At 47.5% G+C, this 23,902-nt stretch overlaps 1 protein-coding gene across 4 annotated transcripts in view; it reads left to right on the top strand.

The window, feature by feature from the left end:
• CTIF (cap binding complex dependent translation initiation factor) overlaps positions 1-23,902 on the top strand; it is a 143,113-nt gene that overhangs the window by 87,967 nt on the left and 31,244 nt on the right. For 3 of the 4 annotated variants that reach the window (XM_075019538.1, XM_075019539.1, XM_075019540.1), the window contains 2 exons: positions 14,073-14,514; positions 16,255-16,584. In XM_075019538.1, the coding sequence (XP_074875639.1) occupies positions 14,073-14,514; positions 16,255-16,584 (772 nt within the window). The remainder of the gene's footprint in view (positions 1-14,072; positions 14,515-16,254; positions 16,585-23,902) is intronic. The other variant, XM_075019536.1, reaches the window with a different exon arrangement.

Here is a 23,902-nt window from a genome sequence, read left to right as displayed (position 1 = left end):
GATCCCTCACCTGCATTTAGTTCAACCCTTTGTTGAGGCTGCCTGGCTTCACTGGCCAGAGCAAGCCCCCCTTACCCATCACCTGGGTAGGTAGACCCTGCCAAGGTCTACCAGGCAAGCTGGCTTGGTGCTGCCAATGAGCAGGAGTTGACACCAGTCACAGCAGCCTGGGTGAAGTGTGTAGTAGGCTTTTTTTGCCCTTGTTTTTTCATAAACAGGTGTCAACAGAATGGTTGTCATCACAGGTGGAAGGGTTTAGCCCTGAGCCCCTTAAAGGCATTGCCAACTCCTGCTACAATCCCTAACTCGTTTTCACTTCAATTAACAATTTGCACCTTCTTTTAGAAGGTTTCTTCCACAAGGGAGCTGGTGGGTGGATGCCCAGTTGATGAATCTGGTATGTCCTAAGGCAGGAGCTGGCTGAACTGGGGGAGGTCTGAGGAGACGGTGGTATCTCAGGACATGCGTGGCAGTGATGCTTTTGGCACTTACATTTCAGGCAAAACGTGAGCTGACTCAAACCCTTGGAGTTGGGTGGGATTTGGTTGGTGAGCTGCAGAGTCCTCAGGTCTGCCTAAGCTGTGTTGTGGATGTATATGTGCTCCCTTGGATTTGGTCCTAAATGTTAAGAGAAAAGAAATATATATGCCTGGGTGTGTCACGGGCACAGGAAATCATGGGAGGATTGGGAATGGATGCTAAAGTAGTGTGGCTTGTAGTCCTAGGATTGGGAATGGATGCTAAAGTAGCGTGGCTTGTAGTCCTATGTGTGAATTTTAAAGCTATTTTCTAGCTTGTATTTAAAGGACAATATTACTTTATTTTATGTGGAAATCTGCTATTCTGCATTCATTATTATCTGATTCTGAGTTGTCAGGCATCTTCTTCCTGTCCACTGTTTCATCTCACAGAAAAATGGTTTTCCCTCTTGTTTTTCCCCTCCTTATCTTTCACTCTCTGCTTAGAGATACATACACACACACATATATAACCAAGATATCTATATATACAACCAAGTTGTCCCAGCATTTTGTCTCGCAAAATGCTTTCTCAGTGGGACTTTACTGAAAGAAAACTCCACACTTGTTCCCACATGCATCGTGTTGGCAAGTCAAGAGGTTGGGATCACACTTGCACGCATCCTCTTTGGGTCGGGTAGTTTTTGTGCTGGAAAGATTGCTAAGAAATGCCCGACCATCACTCGGGAGCGTGCCGTGCAAGATATTTATTTGAAAACTCTTTACAATAAGCTGACAGCCCGTATTGATGCAATTTTCACGCTATCTTGAAGGGTTGCACTATTTCCAGAGCCGCTCCCATGCCGATCTATTCATGGCCAGTGCTAGGGCTCCTTTCACAAATAAAAATAGGCACAGGAATGGCCCTCACCCTGGATTTTAAGATTGCAAGTTATTTTGGGTGAAGGCGAAGGTGAACGTGTTTTACGGCTGACATGAACGTGTTGTTTTTAAGGCTGTGAAATTTTGGAAGAGCCTTAGAAACCCGTTCTCAGAGGTCACCAGGACAAACCTCTCCTGCTGGGCGAGTGAATAGAAATGAGTTCATAATTACAGAGTATAGTAGCAACACGTTTGCTTTTTCACCATTTTAATTGAGGTTTTCAGAAAGGAAGAGAACTTAAAACAATACAGAAATGTCTTTTGTTCTTCCAGGGTCATTTACTGAGAGCTTTGCAGTGAGAGGAGAGGATGTTTATTAACGAAAGCAACAATATCAAGACGTTATTTTAGTGCCGAAGTGCTGTTCTAGCTGGAACAAAACAAAATGTTTTGGATGGACTGGGTACTTGCTGAAAACTAGCATCAAGCTAAATGATTTGCAGTGCATTTATTGGACTCAACAAATGGTGTTGAAACAGAAGAAGGAGAGAGGAAGGAAAGGAATTGAAAATGTTGAAACACCCTTTTCCTTCTCAGTAGGATTTCCAGTCAAATTAATTAGGTTTAATGGCACATGGGTCAGAACCCCTGAAGCAGCATCTGGAAGTCAGGTTTTCATCCTCCTCCTTATACTCCTGTCTTCTCTATGCCCTTCTGGGAGCCGATGGGGGTTACTGGAGCCACCATGGAGACTCTCTTTGGGGGTGCTGAGGGAACATCCCAAACCCACTGGGGATGTCATGGCTGTCCATGCTGAGCAGGGTGCAGAGGAGTTGAGCCAGCATAATGGTGGCTGTGAAAAGCTGCTGTTCATGGGAAACCTCTTCTGAGCAAACTCAGGACCAATAATTTATTTTTTTATTATTTTTAAGGACCAAAGTAAGTCTCTAGTGGTGTACTTGCCTGCAATGATGAGTCGTAACGCTAGCATCTAGCTAAGTCATAGTATTTACAGTGTAATGATGCAAAAAACTCTTCTAGGCAGCTGAAAGCACCTAAGCAGAGATGCTATTAAAATAATAGCTGCTGTCCTGTTTATGATTTAGAAACTTTGAACCAGTGGTGAAGGACAGGCCATGTTTTCAGGAACAACCGCACTAAAGGTGCATCTCGGAAAGGAATCGTAGAACATCTCGAGTTGGAAGGATCCCACAAGGATCATCGAGTCCAACTCCCTGCTCCTTGCAGGACTACCTAAAGCTAAACTATATGACTAAGAAAGCTGCGCTGGCTGAAGCTGAGCATCCTGAACAACAAGGTGAAGAACTCCTTATTGGAGTGCTGGTCCTTCACAATGAGGTTCCTCAAGGATTAAGTGTTCATACGCATGAAAATCCCAAGTAAACAGTCAGCACGTGCCCCTCCTGCCCAAGCAGAGCCGGCGGTTGCAGGGCATCAGCTGAGGGGTTGGTTACAGGCAATTTAGAGACAGATCATCATTTCTTTCAGTTTGATTGTCCACAACATCGCTGGGAGTTATTACACTAAATTAATTCTCCGAACTGCAGGTCCCCAGAGGACAATATTGTCTTGGTGGTTTGTTCCTAAAAGGGCTCAGCTGGGTGATTGCGTTACTGCGGCTTAATGAATTACGGCACGTGAGCTGGGCGGCAGTAATTGCCTGTGCGTGCTGCTGGCTGTGTGTGCAGAGTGCCTTATACTGCAACCCCTCCACCCAGCTGGGACATAACTCACCTTATCTTATGGTTGCCATGCGGTCCTGCATTAGCAGAGGGGCAGGAGTTTTTCATTTGCAATTAGATTTGCTAGTGGTGGGCTGGAGCTGGTCGGGAGGTCAGTAAGAGCAGGAGGAGAGCTGTGATGGGTCACACCAGACCACCTGGCTTGGTGACAAGCAATGGACACCAGGAGGAGCGTGAGAAGAACAGGGTATCCATGTAATGCTGCTTCCCAGCAGTGCTCCCCTCTTCTTAACGGTTGGACTTGATGATCTTAAGGTTCCTTTCCAACCGAAATGCTTCTGTGATTCTCCAGGAATTTACACTTTGAGGATCTGCAGGACCACATTTGCTCACCTGTGTCCAGTAGCTCCTGATGGATTTTCCTTTCATGAATTTGGCAACGTGCTTTTTGAACCCTTGTAAATGCCTAGTACTCGCATCTCATGTAGCGTAGCTCCACAGTTTAACTGTGCAATATGTGAAGAAATACCTCCTTTTGCTTATTTTGATCCATCCTTCTTTTCATGTCACAAGAGTTAAAGTGCTCACGTGGCTTTGCCTGCAGACTAAGTGCCCGTTGAGCACTACCTTAGCTCTTCAGTTGTGTTCAGCAAAGTGGGAGTCAGCATTTAAAACGGGTTTTGCCATTTTGAAAGCAAGACCATCAACAGAAGCGTTCAGCAGTGCCTGCTCTGAGATCATAAAATCATAGAATAGTTTGGGTGGGAAGGGACCTCTAAAGGTCATCTAGTCCAACCCCCCTGCCCTGAGCAGGGACATCTTCCACTAGATCAGGTTGCTCAGAGCCCCGTCCAACCTGACCTGGAATGTTCCCAGGGATGGGGCATCTACCACCTCTCTGGGCAACCTCTTCCAGTGTCTCACCACCCTCATCGTAAAACATTTCTTCCTTCTATCTAGTCTGAATCTCCCCTCTTTTAGTTTAAAACCATTACCCCTTGTCCCATCGCTACAGGCTCTACTAAAAACTCCGTCCCCATCTTTCTTCTAAGCCCCCTTTAAGTACTGGAAGGCCACAATAAGGTGTCCCCGGAGCCTTCTCTTCTCCAGGCTGAACAACCCCAACTCTCTCAGCCTGCCCTCATAGGAGAGGGTTTCCAGCCCTCAAGTCATTTTTGTGGCCCTCCACTCAGGGCACCTTGGTCATCTTGGCTGTATTGGTGTTGCTTTGGTAGCTGCTGATGTGACTGACTTATTTTTAATCAACCTGGCAGGAAAGTCCTCATCGTGTGGGCGAGCATAGGGTGCTGTTGGGTCAATCAACTGTAGGACGAGTCACAGGGAAGCAAGGCAAGCGCTGTCCCCAGGGAAGACAGCCAGAGATTAAACAGTGCTGTGGTGGTTTGTTGTCCAGCAACCTCAAAGTGCTTTTTGGCAGAGGGCTGCTCTCAGCATCCCCCTTTCCCTGCAAGGAAACTGAGGCAGAAAGGAGGGAAGGGGCTGTGGTTGGACCTTCCCCCACCATAGACCTTGCACTGAACCCGTGGCCACCAGATCTTCGTATGTGCGAACCCCATCACCCATGAGACCGTCCTTCAAGGCTGCTCTTTCAGTGTCAAGTAGTGCAAAACACAACCGTCTACGTGATGCTATTTCAGCCGGCCAGAATTGAGGGAAGGAAATATAGCGGCAGGTTCCTCTGCACTAGGAAACCGATCTGTTATTGAAATGGCTTTCTCTTTGGTGGAGTGTTTCCGGCACGGCTCCTCAGTACTGGAAATGGGTTTATCCATCTACACGTTGTTTTCCAGCATGAGTTCATGGAGGTGTTGTCAGCAGCTGGTTGCTGGAGTAAATATAAAGTGAAATAACTTGTTTCTTTCTCCTGCTTTCAATTCTCGAATATAAATGTGCTGTTGCTGGTGATCACTTGGAACGAGCACCGAGGGCTTTCTGCTGCCAGGTTGCTCTCCAAAGTTTATCTGGCAACTGAACTGGGAGGTAAGGGCAAGCAGAGGTTGATGCTTTCAATGGGTAAAAAAAGGTTTTATGGCATCGCCTGTGTCACACGAGGTCTCTCCATGAGACCTGGCCCATTTGAAGAAGCCCAGGAGCAATTCAGCAGTGTGGCTGCACAGTTTGGGTGGTGACTTCCAGTTTTTGGCTATGGCAAGTAGCCACCCCCTCTGCAGGAGAGCATGTACCCCCCAGCCCTTCTCCCTGCAAGCCCAAGTTGGGGACGTTGGCCCCGGAGACCTGGGAGGGAGCAACGTGCTGAAGCTCTGCAGGGCCTCCTGGCATGGTTAGTGCGTGAAGAAGTTGCCAGCTCGAGTTGTTTGGGCTCTTGTTGCAGAAACAATATTTCTGTCTGACCCCAGTTAGCAACTGATGTTTGCAAAATAAAGAAGTCAAGGCACTGGAAATACTTTCCATTCCCACTCTTGTCTCAGCCCAAAATATTAGCATTAAAAATATTGCATCTATTATATGCAGCTAATATCTCTGCTGGCATGTAAATCACCCAGGGATTTTTCATCTCCATATTAAAAAAAAAAAAGTTAACTACGCTCTATTTTTGGATATTTGTTAACTGTTTTGTTTCCATTTATTCCTACTAAAGCCACAGCAGTCTGTCTCCAAGGGACCATCTGTGGGAAAGAGAGTCCCTAGATTGATTAGGAAGGTGCCAGGGTCATTAACAGGCATGAAGGCGCTGAGTATCTGCTCTTTCTCTGATAATGTCTTTATTTAGCGTGACAGCCTTGGGGCCACGAGTGGACAACAGGCTTCTTTCTTTCATTTAAACTAACATTGCTCCATCCATTCCCAGCGTTGTGCAGATGCTATGGATCATCCCAATTTCCTGATTAAAGCTGGGGGTGCTGGTCCCCAAGCAGCAAGGGCCAACAGCTACACGGCACTGGAGCTGCAGAAGGTGACCCAGCTCTGTGCCTCTCCCCGAGCAGCATGTTCCCGTCCAAACTGATGAGTGGAAACTCATCCAAGAGAAAGTAAATTTTTGGAGTGGATCAGAGCCTGGCACAGCTCAGCACATCCACGTAAGCTTTAGGGGTAGCATGAGAGAGGAGGCAGGAATGGGGTCAAGAGGAGACAACTCTTCTTTTAACGGTGGGACAGACTTAGGTAAACATTTGGGAAACTGCTTAGGATCGTCACTGGGTTCCAGTAAGTCAATGTCCAGATCGGTCCTAGCTCCCAAAGCTCCACACTAAATGCTATAGCATGCTGCGTCATTTTTAAAGACATTTATTTAATGTGTTTGATAAAGGCTTCTGGCACACGTAAGTCCAAAGCATCTCTGCTCCTTGAGTTGGTGTTTTACCAGATCCCCGTGTCGGAAGTAATTGCTTGCCATTGACTTTGGGTCATCTCATATGTCTGGACAGCTGCTAGGAGATCCTGTCAAATCTTGCCTTAGCTTCTACAGGAAAGACATTTATTTCTTCACTAGAAAGCACTGGTATAAATAGGATATGGAAAAAACCTAGGACGTCTCCTTGCTGCAGGTCAAAGAGTCACAGAGGTCTAAAGGAAGACAGCTGAACAAAAAGGCAGCAGGTGGGGGCTCGTACGTACTATTTAGGATGTGTCTTGAGGGACAGGACGATGGAGGGATGGTGGTGGGCTGTGTCTGTGCATCTTGGCATGGGTTTAAAGTTTGTATCTCTTGGAGGATTATCAGATCTCGGGATAACTGATCAGCCCTGGTGTATTTTTAAAGGAGGCAGCCTGGAGTCTGAGATATAAGCTCTTTTATTGCAAAGTAGTAAAAGATGAATCTATATTCATTCAAGTCACATTCTTACTAGGAGTCCAGGATCCATGTGTGTTTGTGCTCAGCAGATTTTTGGGAAACTTTGTGTACTGTGGTTGTGTCTTTCAGGTTTAAACTATTTCAACTAAACTGGATTCAGTTCCTTGTTGCTGTATTTTCCTATGGTTTTCATGTAATTTTTGCAATCGTGTTTACAGTATGCTAAGAATCCAAAAACATAATTCCAAGTAATGCAGTTTATGAAGAGAACCATTTCCAAGCAATTTCTACATGAAATCACTGCCGTGATTTCTACACCAGTCTGGGCAGTCAGCCTTGAAGTCCGGGGGGTGTCTTCCTAACTGGTTGCCCGCTCTATGCAACACGGGCCTCGATCTGGACATCCCTAATGATTTGTGGGAGATCCAGCAAAGCATTTAAAGAGCTGTTTTGGAGCTATCTCGCATGCCATCTGTACTTGGGATGTCTTTCCCAAGCTGGTGTTGCAAAACAGCTACTTAAATTCCTCCTGAAGATTCATTTCCATGAAGCTTAGAAGAAAATAGCTGACTCAGGCAGCCTGTGCGGCCAAGCATTGCAGAATGTGAGGACTTTCATTGGACTTCAGCAGTAGACAAGTTTGCTCTTCAACGCTTTGCTGAGTCTGCTCCAGTGGACTTTGTGCCATGTCCTTTCAGCCCAGCAGCGCTGTCTCTGCTTCTGCAGCACAGCCTGCAGACTGGGTGCTCATCTGGTGGTCTTGTGAATGGGGTCTCCATCACTGTGGTGGGAGAAGTAGTGGACGCCAATGGTGTGAAGTGATGCTGCAAGAAGGCACAGGGAGAAATTGGGTCCATTTCTATATTTGGAAAGGCCAGATCAGTCAGCATCCCATAGCAGAAGATAGCGCATCCTATGATGAACCGTGCTTTGCGTCAATCCTACGCCCATTTTTTGGATGCATTATTGCATGAGCACCTTGGGTGTCTCTGTGAAGCCCTTCAATTGTAGAATCACAGAATCATTGAATGGTTTGGGTTGGAAGGGACCTTTAAAGGTCACCTCATCCAACCCCCCTGCCACGAGCAGGGACATCTTCCACCAGATCAGGTTGCTCAGAGCCCCATCCAACCTGACCTGGAAAATTTCCAGGGTTGGAGCATCTCTGGGCAACCTATGCTGGTGTTTCACCACCGTCACCATAAAAATCAATGCTACCCTGTTGGTTTATAGTGAGTCTAGTTATGTTGTAAAGGTCAAATGAAATCATTTATAGCAAACAAAGACAGATGTGATGTCCAGACCCAAGGGACGGTTGTCATCAGCAGCTGTACCCCAAGACCAAGGTGGTGACAAGAGGAGTTGTGCCCAGGTAGGCAGCTCATCTGAAGGTTTCATAATGCTTCTGCCAGCAGCCAGATGCTCTGAGCCTCATCAAAACCATCTCAACCCTCATAGCATTGTTTTTGTTGGCTGTGCTTGTTGTCTGGAGTTCATTGTATATTTTCAAGGATGCATACACGTAAGACCTAAAGTATGCGTTACATCTCAACTGTTCAAAGATGATTTTAGATCCTGATCACCACCATTTTGACAGGTGGTTTTTCTACGCTTTCAAAATGCTGTGTCTATCCAGAGACGTGGTCTGGGTGTAGTGATCGGGATAGACTTTAACCCTAGTGGCAGAAAGGCATAAAAGAAGTGTGAATAATTTCATTTTTGTTTTCAGGAGTGAACATGACATCTTGTTCCCTTCTCATCTGAGAAAAATGCAAACAAAAATGAAACTGGAGCCAAGCGAAATCAGTTTGAGAGAGAAGGCCAAAGGGAAAACACACAGAAGTTCTGTGTTCTTCATGCTTGGAGCTGGTGGTTGTTGCTTTCTGTGGGGTTTTGAGGTTTTTGATTAAACTGTGCGGAACCGTCAAGCTTACTTGAGTGTTTCCCACTCTCAGTTATAATGAGGATAGAAAACGGCCGTGGCTGGACTACGATGCTCCCTGCACCAAAGGAACGTTGAGTTATCATTATACATGCACGTAAAACATCAGAGTGCCTGTGATGCAGGTAGGCTTGGTGAAGAACACTTTTGGGGGAAGTCAGGCCTCTAGAATAGAAATTCAGACCTTTCTCTTCATTATATTAATAGCAATATTCTCCAGACCTCCGTGAGCAGTTTTAGATGCTATAAAATTCCACCAGCTCCTAACTGGGATCCTTCAGACCCTCCAGTTTGGACCACGATGTCCCTTAGGTGTCCAAAGCCAGTGATGATGGACGGTTTTGACTGCAGCAGCAGTGCCATACCCAAACCCCTCCAGTAGCACCTGCTCGGGGGTACCAGTCCGGGTATTTGTGGAGCTGCATCATGCAAGGTGAAGCAGCTGATCTGGCTGGAATATGCTTAGTTCAGAAAGGCTGGTCCTGGAGAAATTGGTTTGCACAGGGGATGTTTTGGAGGGCTTTGCTTCTTCCTGCCCTTTCCCTTTTCAGGCTGAGTATTCCGGGCAGCTTCCCTCGGTGGAAAATTACTGTGGGATTTTCAAAAAGAAGGTGGGGAGAGGTGGCCCTTCATCCTGTAGAGCAGGCCCCACCAGTCCTCTATTCGCAGGTAGAGTTGTTGTGTGCCTTGGGGGTGCTCTGCTCCTCCAGCTTTGAGGGGTGTTACAGATAGGTGGGATCTGGGGTCCTCATGGGAGTGGAAGGTCCCACAGAGTCCATTTCTGCAGCAGGTCTTAATCTATCCCTTATAATGGCATTGCTAATTAATTGCCAGCATTTTAATAGCAAAGTTGACCATGAGATACTCCCAAGACTTAGCATCGTATTCCTCCTGGGCCTTATCCTGGCACAGAGTGAGATCCTGCCTGGGCAGAAGAAAGGGTGGAGAGAAACTTTCTGTCTGCAAAATGCAGCGAGGAATGTTTTCATTCAAGCACCAGAACAATGAAGGGGGTGCAGAAGGCTTGGCCTTGGCCATGGCACTGCTCTTCATTCTCAACCTCTTCCCTGAGTGGCTGCGAGTCCGTATTAGTTGTTAATTGCTGGGTGGCCCTGGCCATGCCCACTGCATATCAGGCTCTGCACAAAAGCAGGACAAAACCATTATCCCTCCCTGCGAGTAGCTTAGCGTGCCCTGGAGAGTTTGTCCTGTGGGATTGAGGGCAAGCGTGGTGTCCAGGCAGGTTCTTCAAAGGCAAGAGCCAGGAGGTCCAGAGCACCCAGTCCCTGAGCCCACAGATGGGATCTCGGCCCGTTCAGCCGTACGGGGTGCTCTGCACCGCAGGGTAGCAGTCTCGAGTGCCGTTGGAGATGTAGCTCCTTACCTCTCAGTATTTGTAAGAATTGCTTAACCAAATCTCAGTGCAACCACCGGGAGAATGTAACCCCGCGTTGTCCTCCGGCTTTTCACATGCCAGACAAATGGTGGGGGCTCTCAGAGGACTTGTCTCGCTCGGGGGGGCATATGAGCAGGGCTGACGGGACGGAGCAACTGTGTTTTAGACCACAGCTGTCCACGTGTCTGGAGTTATTTTTCCCAGCTTTGTGCCTTCCAGCCCCTTTCCTTGGGAGTAAACGATGTAGTAAAAACTTGCAGGAATCCCATATTTCTGAGCACGTAGGCTGTAATCACCGAGACAGCTGAAGCGTTAGATTTGTTTGCGTAGGCTCTTCCAGCAGAGCAGACAAATGTCAGATCTAAATTCTGTTGAAAGGTATCTCATTTTGTTAATTAAATAAAAAAATCAGTGGAGAAACGATAGCACAAGCAATACCATCCTATTTCCAGCTTGGCAATCCTGACTGTCTCCCCATGGGTTTTAGTTCTTCTGCAGTTTCTTTGTGACTCTGAATGTATCTTTAGTTTCCACATTGACCAATGGCCAAATCCCCAGTCCCACTGAAGTCAGGGGGAGTTCTGAGCTGAATCAGAATTTGGCCTTTGAAGTGAAAATAGTTATTTAATGTTAAATGGAGTCGAGAGGTAGAGACCATTGTGCTGTCTAAATACTTTTTCTTGTAGCTGAAGTAGGGTCTCCTGCAAGGCACTGTGTCCTTACAGCAACAGCTGAGCAGAGAGGGACAGAAGGATTTCCCAGTAACTGTGGCACTTTCCCGGAGTGAATTCTTGCTTTTCTTAGAGATGCTGCTGTGTGATTCAAGCTTCACCTGTTTCTCCCTTCAGCATCGCAAACCTAAAATCCTGGGCTGGGCAGTGTCTTTGGGTTCCTACATGGTCTGGTTCCCTAAGCTTGGCACGTGACCCCAAGCCACCATCGTGGCACCTACACTCCTGCCCTTGAGCAAGCAGAAGGTTGTTGCCATCAACTCAACCCACAGCGAGTGTGTGTGGTGGGGTGCCCCGGTCCCCATCTTGCCCCTTCCTGGGGCTCTCTGTGTCCCCAGCACCTTGGTCACACCTGAGAGCAGGGATGGGTCATCCCAACCTCCCGGGCTTTGCGATGCTGTGCAGTCAAAAAAGTTTTAAGATCTGGGCCCCGTTCTCCCTGCTTTGGCTCTTCTTTGCTGCAGAGTCCTATTTCTTCTTGGCTTTTCTTCTTTGCTGGGGTGTTGGGAAGATAAAAGCACACAACGAGTCTTTGCCTGAATGCTGGATGATCGTCTAGACCCCTGCCTGCTGCCAAGTCACGGACGTTGCTTCTTGTTTGCCATTCTCCTTCCTTTGCCTTTTATTTCTTGCGAGTTTTTTTCCCTAACTTGTTTAACTCTGGTGTTTTCCGTCCTGTGGTCAGTGACTGCAGAGCTTCGGTTTGTGTTTGCTCTGCCCCTTGCCATGGGGATATTGCCTTTTAGCTGTCCTGTGCAGGGATGGAGCTGCCTGTCCTCTCCCTGTCCTATTGCAAAAGCCCCAAACTGAACAGTCTTGCACATTCCACATTGGCTTAACTGTTTGGTTTTTTTTAATCTTAAACCTTTTTTCTTTCACAGCCCTTAAACAGAAACAGTTTGGTTTATAATATCATAATGTCTTTAGGAAAAAAATGTCCCTGCATGCATTTCTGGCAGGAATTTACAGTAGAGGTTGGTTCCGAGCTCATTTCCAATCATTTTGCCCTACCCCTGCTTAAATTAAAGCTGTGTCTGTGTGCAACTTTTATCATTTCTGTGCAATATTTGCAACCTAAATACAGTAGCAGCCTGTCTGGCTAATAACCCAAGACTAAAAGTGTACCCAAACAGTTAAAGTCGGACATTTGAGACGAGAGAAGAGCAAAACCACAGAAAGCAAATGCTGAATTATATCAGCAAAACTCTTGCATGCTTAAGCATGTGAGGGCTTAATACTAGATAAGGGTTTTAACTAACTTTTATTTTGACATTCCCCTTTTAATAAGCGTTGCTCTTTACAGAGCGGTTTATGTGATTGCGTTACTGAGAGGAAACAAAGAAATGCCAGGAAAACTTGATGTGGAGAATCTGTACTCATAAAATGCTTGTTAAGCTCCAGCAAACAGGAAAGCTTCCCCCATCTCCTTTTTTTTTTTTTTTTAATTCCCTGCCATTGAGCTTGCAAAAAAAAAAAAAAAAAAAAAGAAATCCCACGTTGAATATCTCAGAAAACCAGATCTGGTGGTCTAAGACTAAACACAAATTCCTTCCACTGCCACCATGAACAAGCCTCTTAGTCCCGCGTTCGCCAAACACGAGCCCTTGCTCTTTATGGTTAAGAGCCAGTTGGCCTCGGAAAATAGGTTTTAACTCCTGGGTATGCCAAGGAATACAGATTTGATGGGCAGATGGCTTTGGCAGGCAGGGTTGGAGACTGTTTAGCCGCTGACCATTGAAATGTATTTGTGAATGGCTGCTTCCTTCATCCAAGCGCCCTTAGCCGAGCGGTGCAGATGATGAAAATAAAATTAAGCGCTATGCAAGGGGTTTAAAATAAACGCTGCTATTTATCTGAACGGAGGTGGGGGTTTGGGGTAAGGGATGAGACTGAGCAGGGGGATTGTAACAGCTACAAAACCAGCATAGATGCAGGCTGGTGTGGTCACTGCAGCGCTCACAGTTGTTTCCCAGTTTTGGGGGACGATGCTGGGGAGGTGTCCTGTGTGAGCTTCCAGCGCTGCTCCCAGCAGCCTTGCAAGGAGCCGAGCATTAAAGCATCCCACGTGCTCTCAGAGCCAATACTGAGTGTTAAAAAGGGAGGAAGCAGGCAGGGAGCTGCCGCCGTGCTTAGGGCTAACTCGGCACTGTCCCGGGTGAAGGCAGCCAATGCCAGGATCATCTACATCTTAATTGCATCCTTAACAATAACATTCCGGCTCTGTCTTCTCCGCTTGGGACAGCCACACTACAGCCCACGTGGAAATCTGTAAATGTCTGAGGCTGCCAAAGCATTTCTTCCATCTAACCATTGGTTTTTTGGGGATGTGCTATCTCGGATACTGGTTACAGCCAGCACACAGGGACTTGCTTATCCATTCTGAGCCATTGTAGTATCTCGAACAAACCATTTGCAGGCAATTCCTCTTTTTTGTGGCTGTTGAATTTCCATGTTAGCTATTTGGAGCTGTACATCCAGATGTACCTATCTGGAGGTAATCGTACTGGCTCCCCGTGCTGCTGGAGCCAAGCATGGCCCTCAGCTTCTTCATCCATGCACGCGTCCTGTCCTGATGTAGCAATGATGAAGGACATGCAGAAAGAAAGGCCAAACAAAGCCATTTGGTGTGGGCACCTGTTTAACTCGGTAATTTGCTTTTTAGCTTTTTTTTTTTCCCACTTAGAAATTCCTGATACACTTAAAATGGTTCACTGCAAACCAATGCAGCAATATGCCGTGTTGATACAGCAGAGGTGGCAGGCAAGAGAAGCGAGTGATGCTATAGGCTGGGTATATCAGGAGCTCCTTAGGTGTTCAGAAAAAAATCTCTTCTGATATTTCTTGCCTGCCTGGCTTCCCACTGCTCAGCTGGGACTAACCAGGTCTTCTCTGGTCTAGTGTGGAAGCAGTGCAGAAACCTGGGCGAGATTTTCTTCGGAACCAAAGTCATGTTATCTAACTGTTCATGAAAACTTTCAGCTGAAATATGCCTGTTACTGAAAGAGATTTAGAGGCATGAGTTGGTATGAGGTTGTGTTAGATACCAAGAAATTGACTCCCCTTTTGTGGGAGGGAGACCCACAGAGCCCACCCACCAAGGGCCAGGCTGTTTGGTGGGACAGATGTGTTGACCAAACAGGACCATGCGGGAAAGGGTGAACGAATGACTTTCTTTGACTTTCCAGGCGACAGCAGAGACTTCCTGGTGGGAACAAGTCTCAGCAGCACACAGATCATCAGCAAGGTGGCACCAAACACAACAGGGACCACCAGAAACTCTACCAAGGAGGCCAGGCCCCTCATTCCTCAGGCAGGACGGGCCACCACGGCTACAGCCAGAACCGGAGATGGCACCACAACCAGAAGCACTCGCCCAACGACAAAGAAACGCACAGAAACGCCAAAGAGACTGAGAATTTGAAAATCGAGGACACCTCCGTCTGCACGGTGCATATTCCCGTGGAGACGCACCGGGGCCCGGAGGCTGTGGAGAAGCAGTCTCAGCAGTACATCCAGGAGTCGGAGACCAAGCGGAAAGACAGTATTCACGAGCGCATTGGGGAAAGACCCAAGATCAATTTGCTTCAGTCTTCCAAAGACAGGCTGCGGAGGAGACTAAAAGAAAAGGTACTATTTCTTATTATTCCCTTTTTCCAAGAGTCTGGCTGTTGGCCATTCTCCATACAAAGGGTGGGTTGGGCTTAAGGGACCTTTCCATGAATGCACCCAACTTATCTTAATCTCCCAGTGTCAACACTTCTCTTGAAGTGTCTTCACACTTCTTCAGGAGGCCTTTTATTGACACAAAGCTAAGACTCTTAGCTTGACTTCTTGATTGAGGTTGCTACCAGCTTGACTTCTCCAAGACAGACTGGCAACTCTCCCCCTACACACACAAAGACCCTTGGGGAAGGCTGGTGCACGTGTGAGCTGTTCCTTCCTTCGGTGCTCCTCCCCAGGCGGCTGATCCCAACTGAGTGCCTCCTGGTCTGCAGAGCTCATCCGCTTTGCAAAGAGGTCTAAAAAAGGCAATTTGTCTCCACAACTACAGAGCTTTGACGTTGCAGTCAGCTACTTAAAAGTTGATATCCATTTATCTCGGCAATGAATTGAAATGCCCTTATCTTTCCCCCTTCCTTCTAACAACCCAACAATAACAAAACTATTGCATGCAAGTGATGGAGGAGAGATCCTTTTTGGAAATAATATTCAGCCTCAGATTTCTGAGGAATTTGGAGATGATATCTCCATTTGCCCTTGTGAAACTCTTATTCTTTCTCTTGAGATTCTTTTGTCAGACTGGAAAATGCATCCGTGGGGATATCTCCAATGAGATTTCCAAAATGCATAGCAAAAATAACCTGAACATATACAGTTCCATGGGAGTGCATGTTGAAAATGTATACCTTTGAATGCATGTGCATTTACTATTTATGTATGTGGCATGAGGCGGAGGAAGAGATTTTGTTAGTTATTTTTATGTTCTTTAAAGCAATGGGAGTATAGCAGAGACTTTCAGAGTATTCATTTTAATGCTCTCCCTGCTAATTTATAGTCTTATATGAAACACATCACATAAGCACCCACTCTTGGTTGGGTGCTGTCAACACAACTGGCCTCCTGATGGGAGTTTTGGACAACTCCAACTGCTGGTTGGCGTTGGGGTTGCCTGAAAAATTGCTACAGGTTTGTATGGTATAGCACATTTTAAGATTGAACTAGAGGAGGAGAATGGAGCAGACCAGAGCAAGCAGGATGCATGCCTTACACTGGGAGAGAGGGGCAAATGCATAACTAAATGTTGAAAAGAAGCAATAAATTCTATGGTAATGACATGAAGTGAAAAGTGTAACAGCCAAGAGATGAAAAAGTTAAGAGTTTTTCTAATGCTGGGATCATGTGACATCTTTGATCTCAATTTAGATTGTTAAATATATATTAAAAAGTAGATATTTTTGTAGGATTGTTATCTGAGCATTTTGCAAATATCAGTGCACTTTCAAAATAGAGGCAAAAAAATGTCCATTATCACTGTCTTGCAGACACCCTCAGAAACCTGTCCAAAATGCTGAAGGTAGTCAGGGCTGGTCAGACCTTGGCATCCTGGCTCAGGACCCTCAAGCACACCTTCTCCCTGAGCCAAAGGGGAGGACACTGGGACTGAGTGCTGTGGGAACTGGGGAAAGAGAACATTTCTGGGACGGGACTCATTCGCTTGTGGTTTTCAATGCTGAGATGAAATTATTGTGCCTCTAAAAGATGCTTTGATTTTTCTATGTCTGTTTATATGTCTCCCCAATCCCCTTCCCCTTTTGCTGTTTGTGGAAGGACAAGGGCTGATATATCTGTTTTTTCCTTGTGTAACAGACGCCTTGTCTTTCCCTTTTCACGGACCAGGACGAAGTCACGGTGGAAACCACCAATCCTGAAAAGAACAAAATGGACAAATTAATTGAAATCCTCAACAGCATGAGGAACAACAGCAGCGACGTTGACTCCAAGCTCACCACCTTCATGGAGGAAGCCCAGAACTCTACCAACTCTGAGGAGATGCTGGGGGAAATAGTCAAAACCATCTACCAGAAAGCGGTGACAGACCGCAGCTTTGCTTCCACAGCAGCCAAGCTCTGTGACAAAATGGCCCTTTTCATGGTGGAAGGAACCAAATTCCGGAGTCTGCTCCTCAACATGTTGCAGGTAATGAGATAAAATTATGAGCTATATGTGGAAATATGGTATCTGACGCCAGGGTCCATCTGTGAAATGAGTGGGTTCCTTGTGGCAGCATCCCCATGGCTTGAAGAGAAGTGAACTTGGAGGTTCTTACAGTGGAGGGTCTTTGCCTCTCTTTTTGGCTGAAGTCCAGAGATATCAAGATAACTCATGGCCCCTGAGTAGGCTGTTGTTGGTTGCATCACCTGGCTGAAGGGCTCACTTCTGGTTTCTGATTGCAACCCAGACTGAAATAATTTATGTATTTGCTAATTATTCTGCATGACTTGTTTATTGGTATACGCAGTACTGGTTGATTGTTCTGCTCCAAAACCATCAGTGACAGCAAAGTTGGGAGGGGAGAAAAAAGCAGTGGCTCTGATAACTGGTCCGTGATAATGGTGGATGATGAGGGAACAGGACTGTCCTCACCTGCCCGCGGTCTGCTGGGGGGAGTGTGTTTTACTGTACCGACACCATCAAAGCAGGGGTTGCTTTCTGGGGAGGGCGTCACATGGATCTCCGTCTCTCTGACTCTCCGGAGACGGGGCATGTAGAGTTCTAACCATGAATTTCCATCCTTAATTTAATAGGTTTTTCCTTTTGGCCATTCCCTCACACACACGTCTCTGAACATGCTCGGTGCCCAGCATTGCGCCAGTTTTTGACACATCTTCTTGCTCTCCTTGCTCTTGTTGGAGATCATCCCTTGGATGCTGTGTCTGGCTGCCTGTACCTTGTGTGGGCTGAGTTGGCTTTTGGGCAACACGGGAAGCAGGGAAATAAAAAGCAAAATAAAATAATGAAAATCAATATTTAACGTAACCTAAGACAATTCTGCAAAGTCATTGGTCCAGTTTTGCTTCTCTCATTGCTCTGGGGGTGTATCAAACCCCACATCTCTCCCTGCACCCACTCCTTCTCTGCGCTCCCCTGGGAAGTCCTTGGGCACAATACATATCTGCCCATCATGTGTACCAGGCAGTGATTTTTTCCTGATTGATTTATTTCCAAAGCTATTATAAAGCAGGAGGAGATAAATTGCAGTCAACATCAGTCCCAGATTTAGCAGCAAAGGGCTGGAGGGGGCTCTAACCCCTCTGAGCATCCCTCTCCTCCCATGCCAGGTCATGCTTGTTTCTTCCCTTGTTTGGCTGAGCAGAGAAATCCAAAATGAAGTCCAGCAGCGATGGCCAGGGAGCAGCATGGTGTTATCCAAAAATTGAGGATGATGGCAGTCCTTCTGGGTTAGGGAGGAATCTTCCAACTTGCTTTCTTCTCTTGCCCCAGCATTTCCACCCCTACCAGCAGACCCAGTAGGCTGATTTATACTGCAGTGTCATGTGCAATAATAACTGGCTTCATATTCAGCTCTTCATAGCATGAATGTATGATAAATAATATATCTTAGATCTCCAGAGAGTCCCAAAGTGCTTCCCAGGAACATGTAGCCAGTCTCGGTGTGATGGGAGCACGACGTCCATTGTGGAAAGCTGGGAAGAAATTAAATGCAAAAACTGAGCAGGGTGTGCGGGTGACTGAGTTCATGTGCTGGAGCATAAAAAAAATATGCAAAAGTGATTTGCTGAGCCCCAAACTGCACATCTTTTAAAAATGTCTTGATGGGGCAAAAGGTGACAGATCACTACAGGTCAAAAGCAAAGTGGCATGTGAAATTAAATAATTTAACATTTCCTTTCTGATAGTAAAGGATTTTGACTTTCTCCAAGCACAGTTTCTTTTTCCAACCAAAATAATTGGATGCATTCACACAGATTCATTAAATACTTTGGTCAAGCCCTAAACTGGGAATTTTTGTGATGCAGTCAGGCTTGACAGCCCTGGCTGGAGACAGACCCAAGTATGAAGCACAAAAGACTCATCACAGCTGCCTTGATGTGAAATAAGGGGGTTGATGGTATTGATATATGATATATTATCAATATCAATGTGGTATATTGGATAATATATTGATATTATGGAATAATATGGATATCATATTGATATAATATGGATACCATATTGATATATCAGTATGATATATTGATATATGGTTGATGATATAACATTATCCAGCTCCAGTCCTGGCCCCTCCACCATCAAGTATTTTCCATCAGCCATTTCTAGATAATTTACCATTAATTAAAAAAACCCAACAACTTTAATAAAACACTTGCTCCAGAGCTGGATTTATGTCTCTCTAGCACCTTTCAGACTAATCTGATCCCCGGACGTAAGGAGCTCGGCTTGCCGGGCACCAGCGAGCTGGGGAATTACTCTGCTGGGGTGTGATAAATCGGGATCAACGTGATCCCCCCCCTCCAGCGCTGCTGGCGCCTGGGGCCGGATCGCTCGCCCCCCCATCTGCTCCCAGCAGATGCTTCTGTTTTGTAGGGGCTTGTTTGTCCCTTTCTCTCGGGACTGTGATGGCAACGGCTCAGCCCCACCAGAGGATCTCATAAATTAATGCATTAACCCATTGAGCCACCCTACCAGCATCCCCGTACCTATAGACAGCGTCCCTATACCCCGCCGGACCCTAAAACAAGCAGCAAGGGGGTTTCCTGCAGAGCAGGTAATAAACTGAATAAACTGTCTTTTTAACCTGGCTATTCTTATATTTTCAGCTGTTGACAAGGTGCTCACGCTCGGGGGCTGCACGTGTTCGCAGCTTATCTCGGGGGACTTGTTTTGATCCCAAAACAGATGCCAGCACCGCAGCACAGGAATGCTGTCATGTCATCCCCCTCCCTGCCAGCAGCTCCTCTACAGAGCATCCCCCGGCCGGCGTTGCACCATTTCAGGCTCTAAGGGGATCTATCGGGAAAACTCTGGTTCGAATTTATCCCTCACTCTGTGTTTTGGTCCCAAACCTTGGCTGAGTCTTGAATTTAGGTGCTGCGAACCTTTTGGGATGCTGATGGGAGACGCGGAAAGGGGAGTTTTGGGGTGGGCGGCTGGTCAAGCATGGGGAGGCTCAGCACTCAGCGGGGGGGGTCATTTGGGTTTGATTTTGTGCTCGTTGATTTTGGCTCAAGGAGTGATTTTGGGCTTTGTGAGCCCTTGGGATAAACCTGGCCAAACTGGTCCCAGGGAGCTTGGGTTGATGGAGGCATGCAAGCACATCTTGGTGGACACTTGCATGGTTTCTTCACCCCTCTAGGAATGCCTTCTTAATTAATAAATTGAAAGTAAGTCTCCTGCGAGAGGTTTTTGCTTGTCATAGTTTCACTCACTGGCACGTCCAGGCTGTGGTGCTTTTTTTTTTTTTTTTTTTGTTCGGTGGGGGGGGTTCTTGAGCAATGTGCCACAAACCCTTCATATGTAACATAAGTTGGAGTATTCCTCTGTTGAAATGGCCGTGCTCTTTATAGCAGAGCTGTGTCTGCATCTGAGCTATGCAGAGCCAAGTGTATTATTAGAGTGGACATCACTGGAGCTGTAATTGTACACTGCTCCCCTTAGCAACCGCGGCCAACAACACATCAAACAGAAGGCTGATACCTTCTTTTAATAAAAAAAAAAAAAAGCACCACGAAATGCACATCTCGACACAGAGCAGCAGAGCCCGCTGCAGAGCGCACGCCGGCACGCAGCCAGAGCCAGCGCCTGGTACATCCCTGCGGTTGGAAATGCCTCGGTGCCAGTGGAGAAGGGCTATTTCTGTTGCACACCCTGTTGCATACCATATTGCATACCCTATTGGATACTCTACGGCATACTCTAATGCATACCCTAACGTATACCGAATTGCATACTCTAATGTATACCCTATTGCATTCTGTATTGCATGCCCTATTGCATACCCTATGGTATACCATATTACATGTCCTAATGCCCTATTGCACATCCTAATTCATACCCTATGGCGTACCCATGCAAGGTTTCTTCATCATCTTAGTTTAATTTCTCGATGCCCCAGGAATGGCCCTTCCTTGGTTCGGTGCTGTGCTTCGCTCTGTTTCTTGTAGAAACTTGAGTCGAATCCCATGGGTTTTGGCAGAGGTTGCACTTGGGTTTTGGTGGACTCGGCTGGGTTTGAGGTGGTTGGTGTGAGCACTTCTGGAGGGGCTCAACCAAGAAGGTGGCCAAAAATCTGTTGTCAGCCCAGGTGGAGGATGGAAGAGGAAAATTTGTATTGGATCCCTTCTTGGGTTGTAGATATTGTGACATTAGGTACTGGAGAATCAATTGGGGTGCAAAGGAAAGTGTTTACCATGCTGAGCACAAGGATTTGGGAAGAATGAGCTGAAATCCTTCCTTTCCTTTATTTGAGCAAACAACTTAACCTGCCAGTGATAGCAGCGCTTTCTGCCTCTTAGGGATTCTGAGAATGAAGACACCGAGGACTGTAACTCAAGTGGGTGTTGCAGGAACTGGGACATGGAAGTAATACACCTGCTGAAAGGCAGATTTTTTTTTTTCCCCCTTAACATGATTAAGGTCTGGGTCTTTGGTGCGGAACAGTTTATGGTTTGACAGAGGTGGAGGCAGGAGGATCCAAGCACAGCTGGAGAGCATCTGACCTGTACGCCATGTCCCGCGTTGACTTCAAAACCCATTGGCCCTCTTTCTGTGGCTGTTTTTAATCTAATTTAATTACAGATGGTCCAACTGGTGCACAGAAAACACAGTGGTACCACTTACCTTGGAAAAGATATTGCCTAGGAGACATCAGAGAGGTTGCTTCACTGAAAGGTAGGGGGGAAAAAAAGGTCCCAAGGTGCCTGGAGCAAACCCTAAAGCCATCAAGGTGTGCATCTCGAGTGCCGCAGCGGCGAGGGTTTGCACGCTCAGCTCCGTGGAGCAGCAGCGCTACATCCATCTTTTTGATCTGTGCATGAGCCTGACATCGCTGCCTTTCGTTTCTCTTCCAGAAGAGTTTGATGAACTCTTCCCGTGGTGAGGCGGTGATTCGATGGGGAAAGCCTCCTCGGCTCGAGCTGCTCCCCACAGCTCTTCTGGGGGGATGAGGGACATCTCGGTGGTGAACCTCAGAGTCGATGTGTGTGTGGGCTCTGCCAGCCCCACAGGAGCCCAGCACAGGCAGAGAAATAGCAAATGATGCTGCCCTTGTTTAAACACCTTCATTTATGGGTTTGCAGAAACTTGCAGAGCTTAGAAACCTTCTTCCGTACATTTCCGCACTGATGTTGACAACGCTGTCCTGGTTTTGTACACCGTGGTGGGACTCACCCGCGAAAGCTGCCTGCTAAATGCAGCTTTGCAGATGGGATTTATTTTCTATGTGCCCAGGGAATTCAAAGGCAATTCTAAATCCATGCACACACATATATACATAGTATATATATATGGGCTTGGAGGGGGACGGGGAGCACAGCCCCATGGGTGGCTCCCAGGAGCATCCCCAACTGCCTGTATCCTCCGGCTCTCAAACATGAGAAAAGGAAGAGTGGGAAGAAGACGTGTTCCCTCTCCTTTGCCCCCAGCTGTGTCTCTGAAGATGCTCTGTAATTCTGTAACAGAGTATTTATTAGCTTATTTTAATAATTGTTTATTATTTTATTGATTTTTTTTATTTATTTTATTCTTTTATTATCATTTTTTATTATTCTTTTGCATAGTCATCCGGGGCCAAACGTCACCCGTGCAACTGTCGGCAGCCGGCAGGAGAGGGAGCCAGGGGAGCGGACTGGCACCCTGCCCACGCCGGCAGGTGAAGGGCAGAGCCGGGCATCAATTAGAGCTGGCCCTGCCGTTGCCCATGAGTCTGGCCAAGCCATCGCCGTCTGCCCGTAGTAATAAAGCTCGCTCGGCTTTGCCATTGAGGTTACGGGAGCTACTGGCAGACAGGTCCCATGTGGGTCTGTGAGTTATTGGAGAGCCCCGGATTAAATATCAAGCTACGTGCTTTAAACTTGCCGCTTTTCCCAAGCGGAGCGGTGGCTGTAGGAGCCGTCCGGCTCCTTCGCAGCTTTTCCGTGACGTGGGAACGTGGCGGGGGCGAGGGAGCGCTGGACATCACCTCCTTGGAGGCTGATGGTGAGATGAGGGGGGGTTTAATGGAGCACAAAAAGGGGTTTAACCCAAGATCTGGGGGTTTAATGGAGTGCAAAAAAAAAAGGCATCAATTTCCCACTGATAGAAAGGAGGGGATGGGGACAGGAGCTGTGCTCTGCAAGCACTAGGAGCCCTCCGAGCTGGGAATAGCTGAGCCAGACTCCAAATTAAATCGGCTGTGGGGTTGTACTGCACATCAGTCCTCAGCCCGAGCCCAGGGGTGGGTTTGGGGGCTCGCAGCCCCTTGAAGAGTTGAGTTGGAGCTGGAGGTGGCCACAAGGCCACCGACATACCAGTGGGCATCACAGGGGATGCCAAGGGGGTCGTCCCCACTGCCCCGCAGGTAGCTGGGGGCTGGAGTCCATCCGACACGGCCACGCTGGTGGCTTTGCACAGAGAAGGTGTTTAGTTTTGAGTAGCAGGGCGTTGTGCAGTTGTGAGATTGATGGGAAGCAGGACTAAGCTGCAAAAAAAAACCCAACCCCTAGAGTTTAAAGAATGGCAGATTTGGCTTGTATTCGAAGTGCTGGCAAGATTTTATATTGCAACGCTCGGATGCGTCGTGAAAACGTATTTTCTCCGTAAATAAGTTGTGTGTGGTTTCTCCTGGCTCCTTTTCACCCTGGAGGGGCCGAGGCTGCAAGGCTATGGTGGGGTCCAGCCCCTGCTCCAGCGCCTGGTGTGACCTCAGGGTCGGTACTTCGTGTCCCATCATCTCCGCTGGCCGTCAGATGCCCTATCTGGGCATCTTCCAGTGGTGGTGGGACTCAGCGGAGGTTCCTCTCGGTCCCGCAGGCTGGCGGTGAGCAATGTCAGGAGCATCCCTGGCTGAGCTGCTGCCTGCTCCTGCTGCCTGCTAAAACCACAGCCAAGTTCAGACCAGGGGGCTTCGGGTGGTGGGATCCACGCACGCCCTGTGCATGGGCTGCAGCGCGGAGGCAACGCGGAGCAGAGGCTCTGCCGGGCTCTAGGTGGAGACTGCAGACTGCGCAGCCTGCCTGCAGCCTGCCTGCAGCTTGCCTGCAGCCTGCCTGCAGCTCTGGGTCAGATCCAGGCAGCGGGCTACCCGTGGGGTGGGCTTCGAGCTGCTCCCAGCCATTGCTGGTGGGTGAGGATGCTCGGGGCAGTGCAGGGTCCCCCTGGGGCTTTGGTAGGAGAGGCAGCAAAAAAAAAAAACAACAAAAAAAAGCCTCAAAATCCATTTATCCATTGACTGAGAGGTGAGGAAATGCCTGAGGACCCCCCTCCACCCGCTACACTGGAGGCAGCGGGGGCACTTCAG

The sequence above is a fragment of the Buteo buteo genome, chromosome Z (genome assembly GCF_964188355.1).
Source record: "Buteo buteo chromosome Z, bButBut1.hap1.1, whole genome shotgun sequence".
NCBI classification, from domain to species: domain Eukaryota; kingdom Metazoa; phylum Chordata; class Aves; order Accipitriformes; family Accipitridae; genus Buteo; species Buteo buteo.
This window is presented reverse-complemented; position numbering and strand designations above follow the sequence as displayed.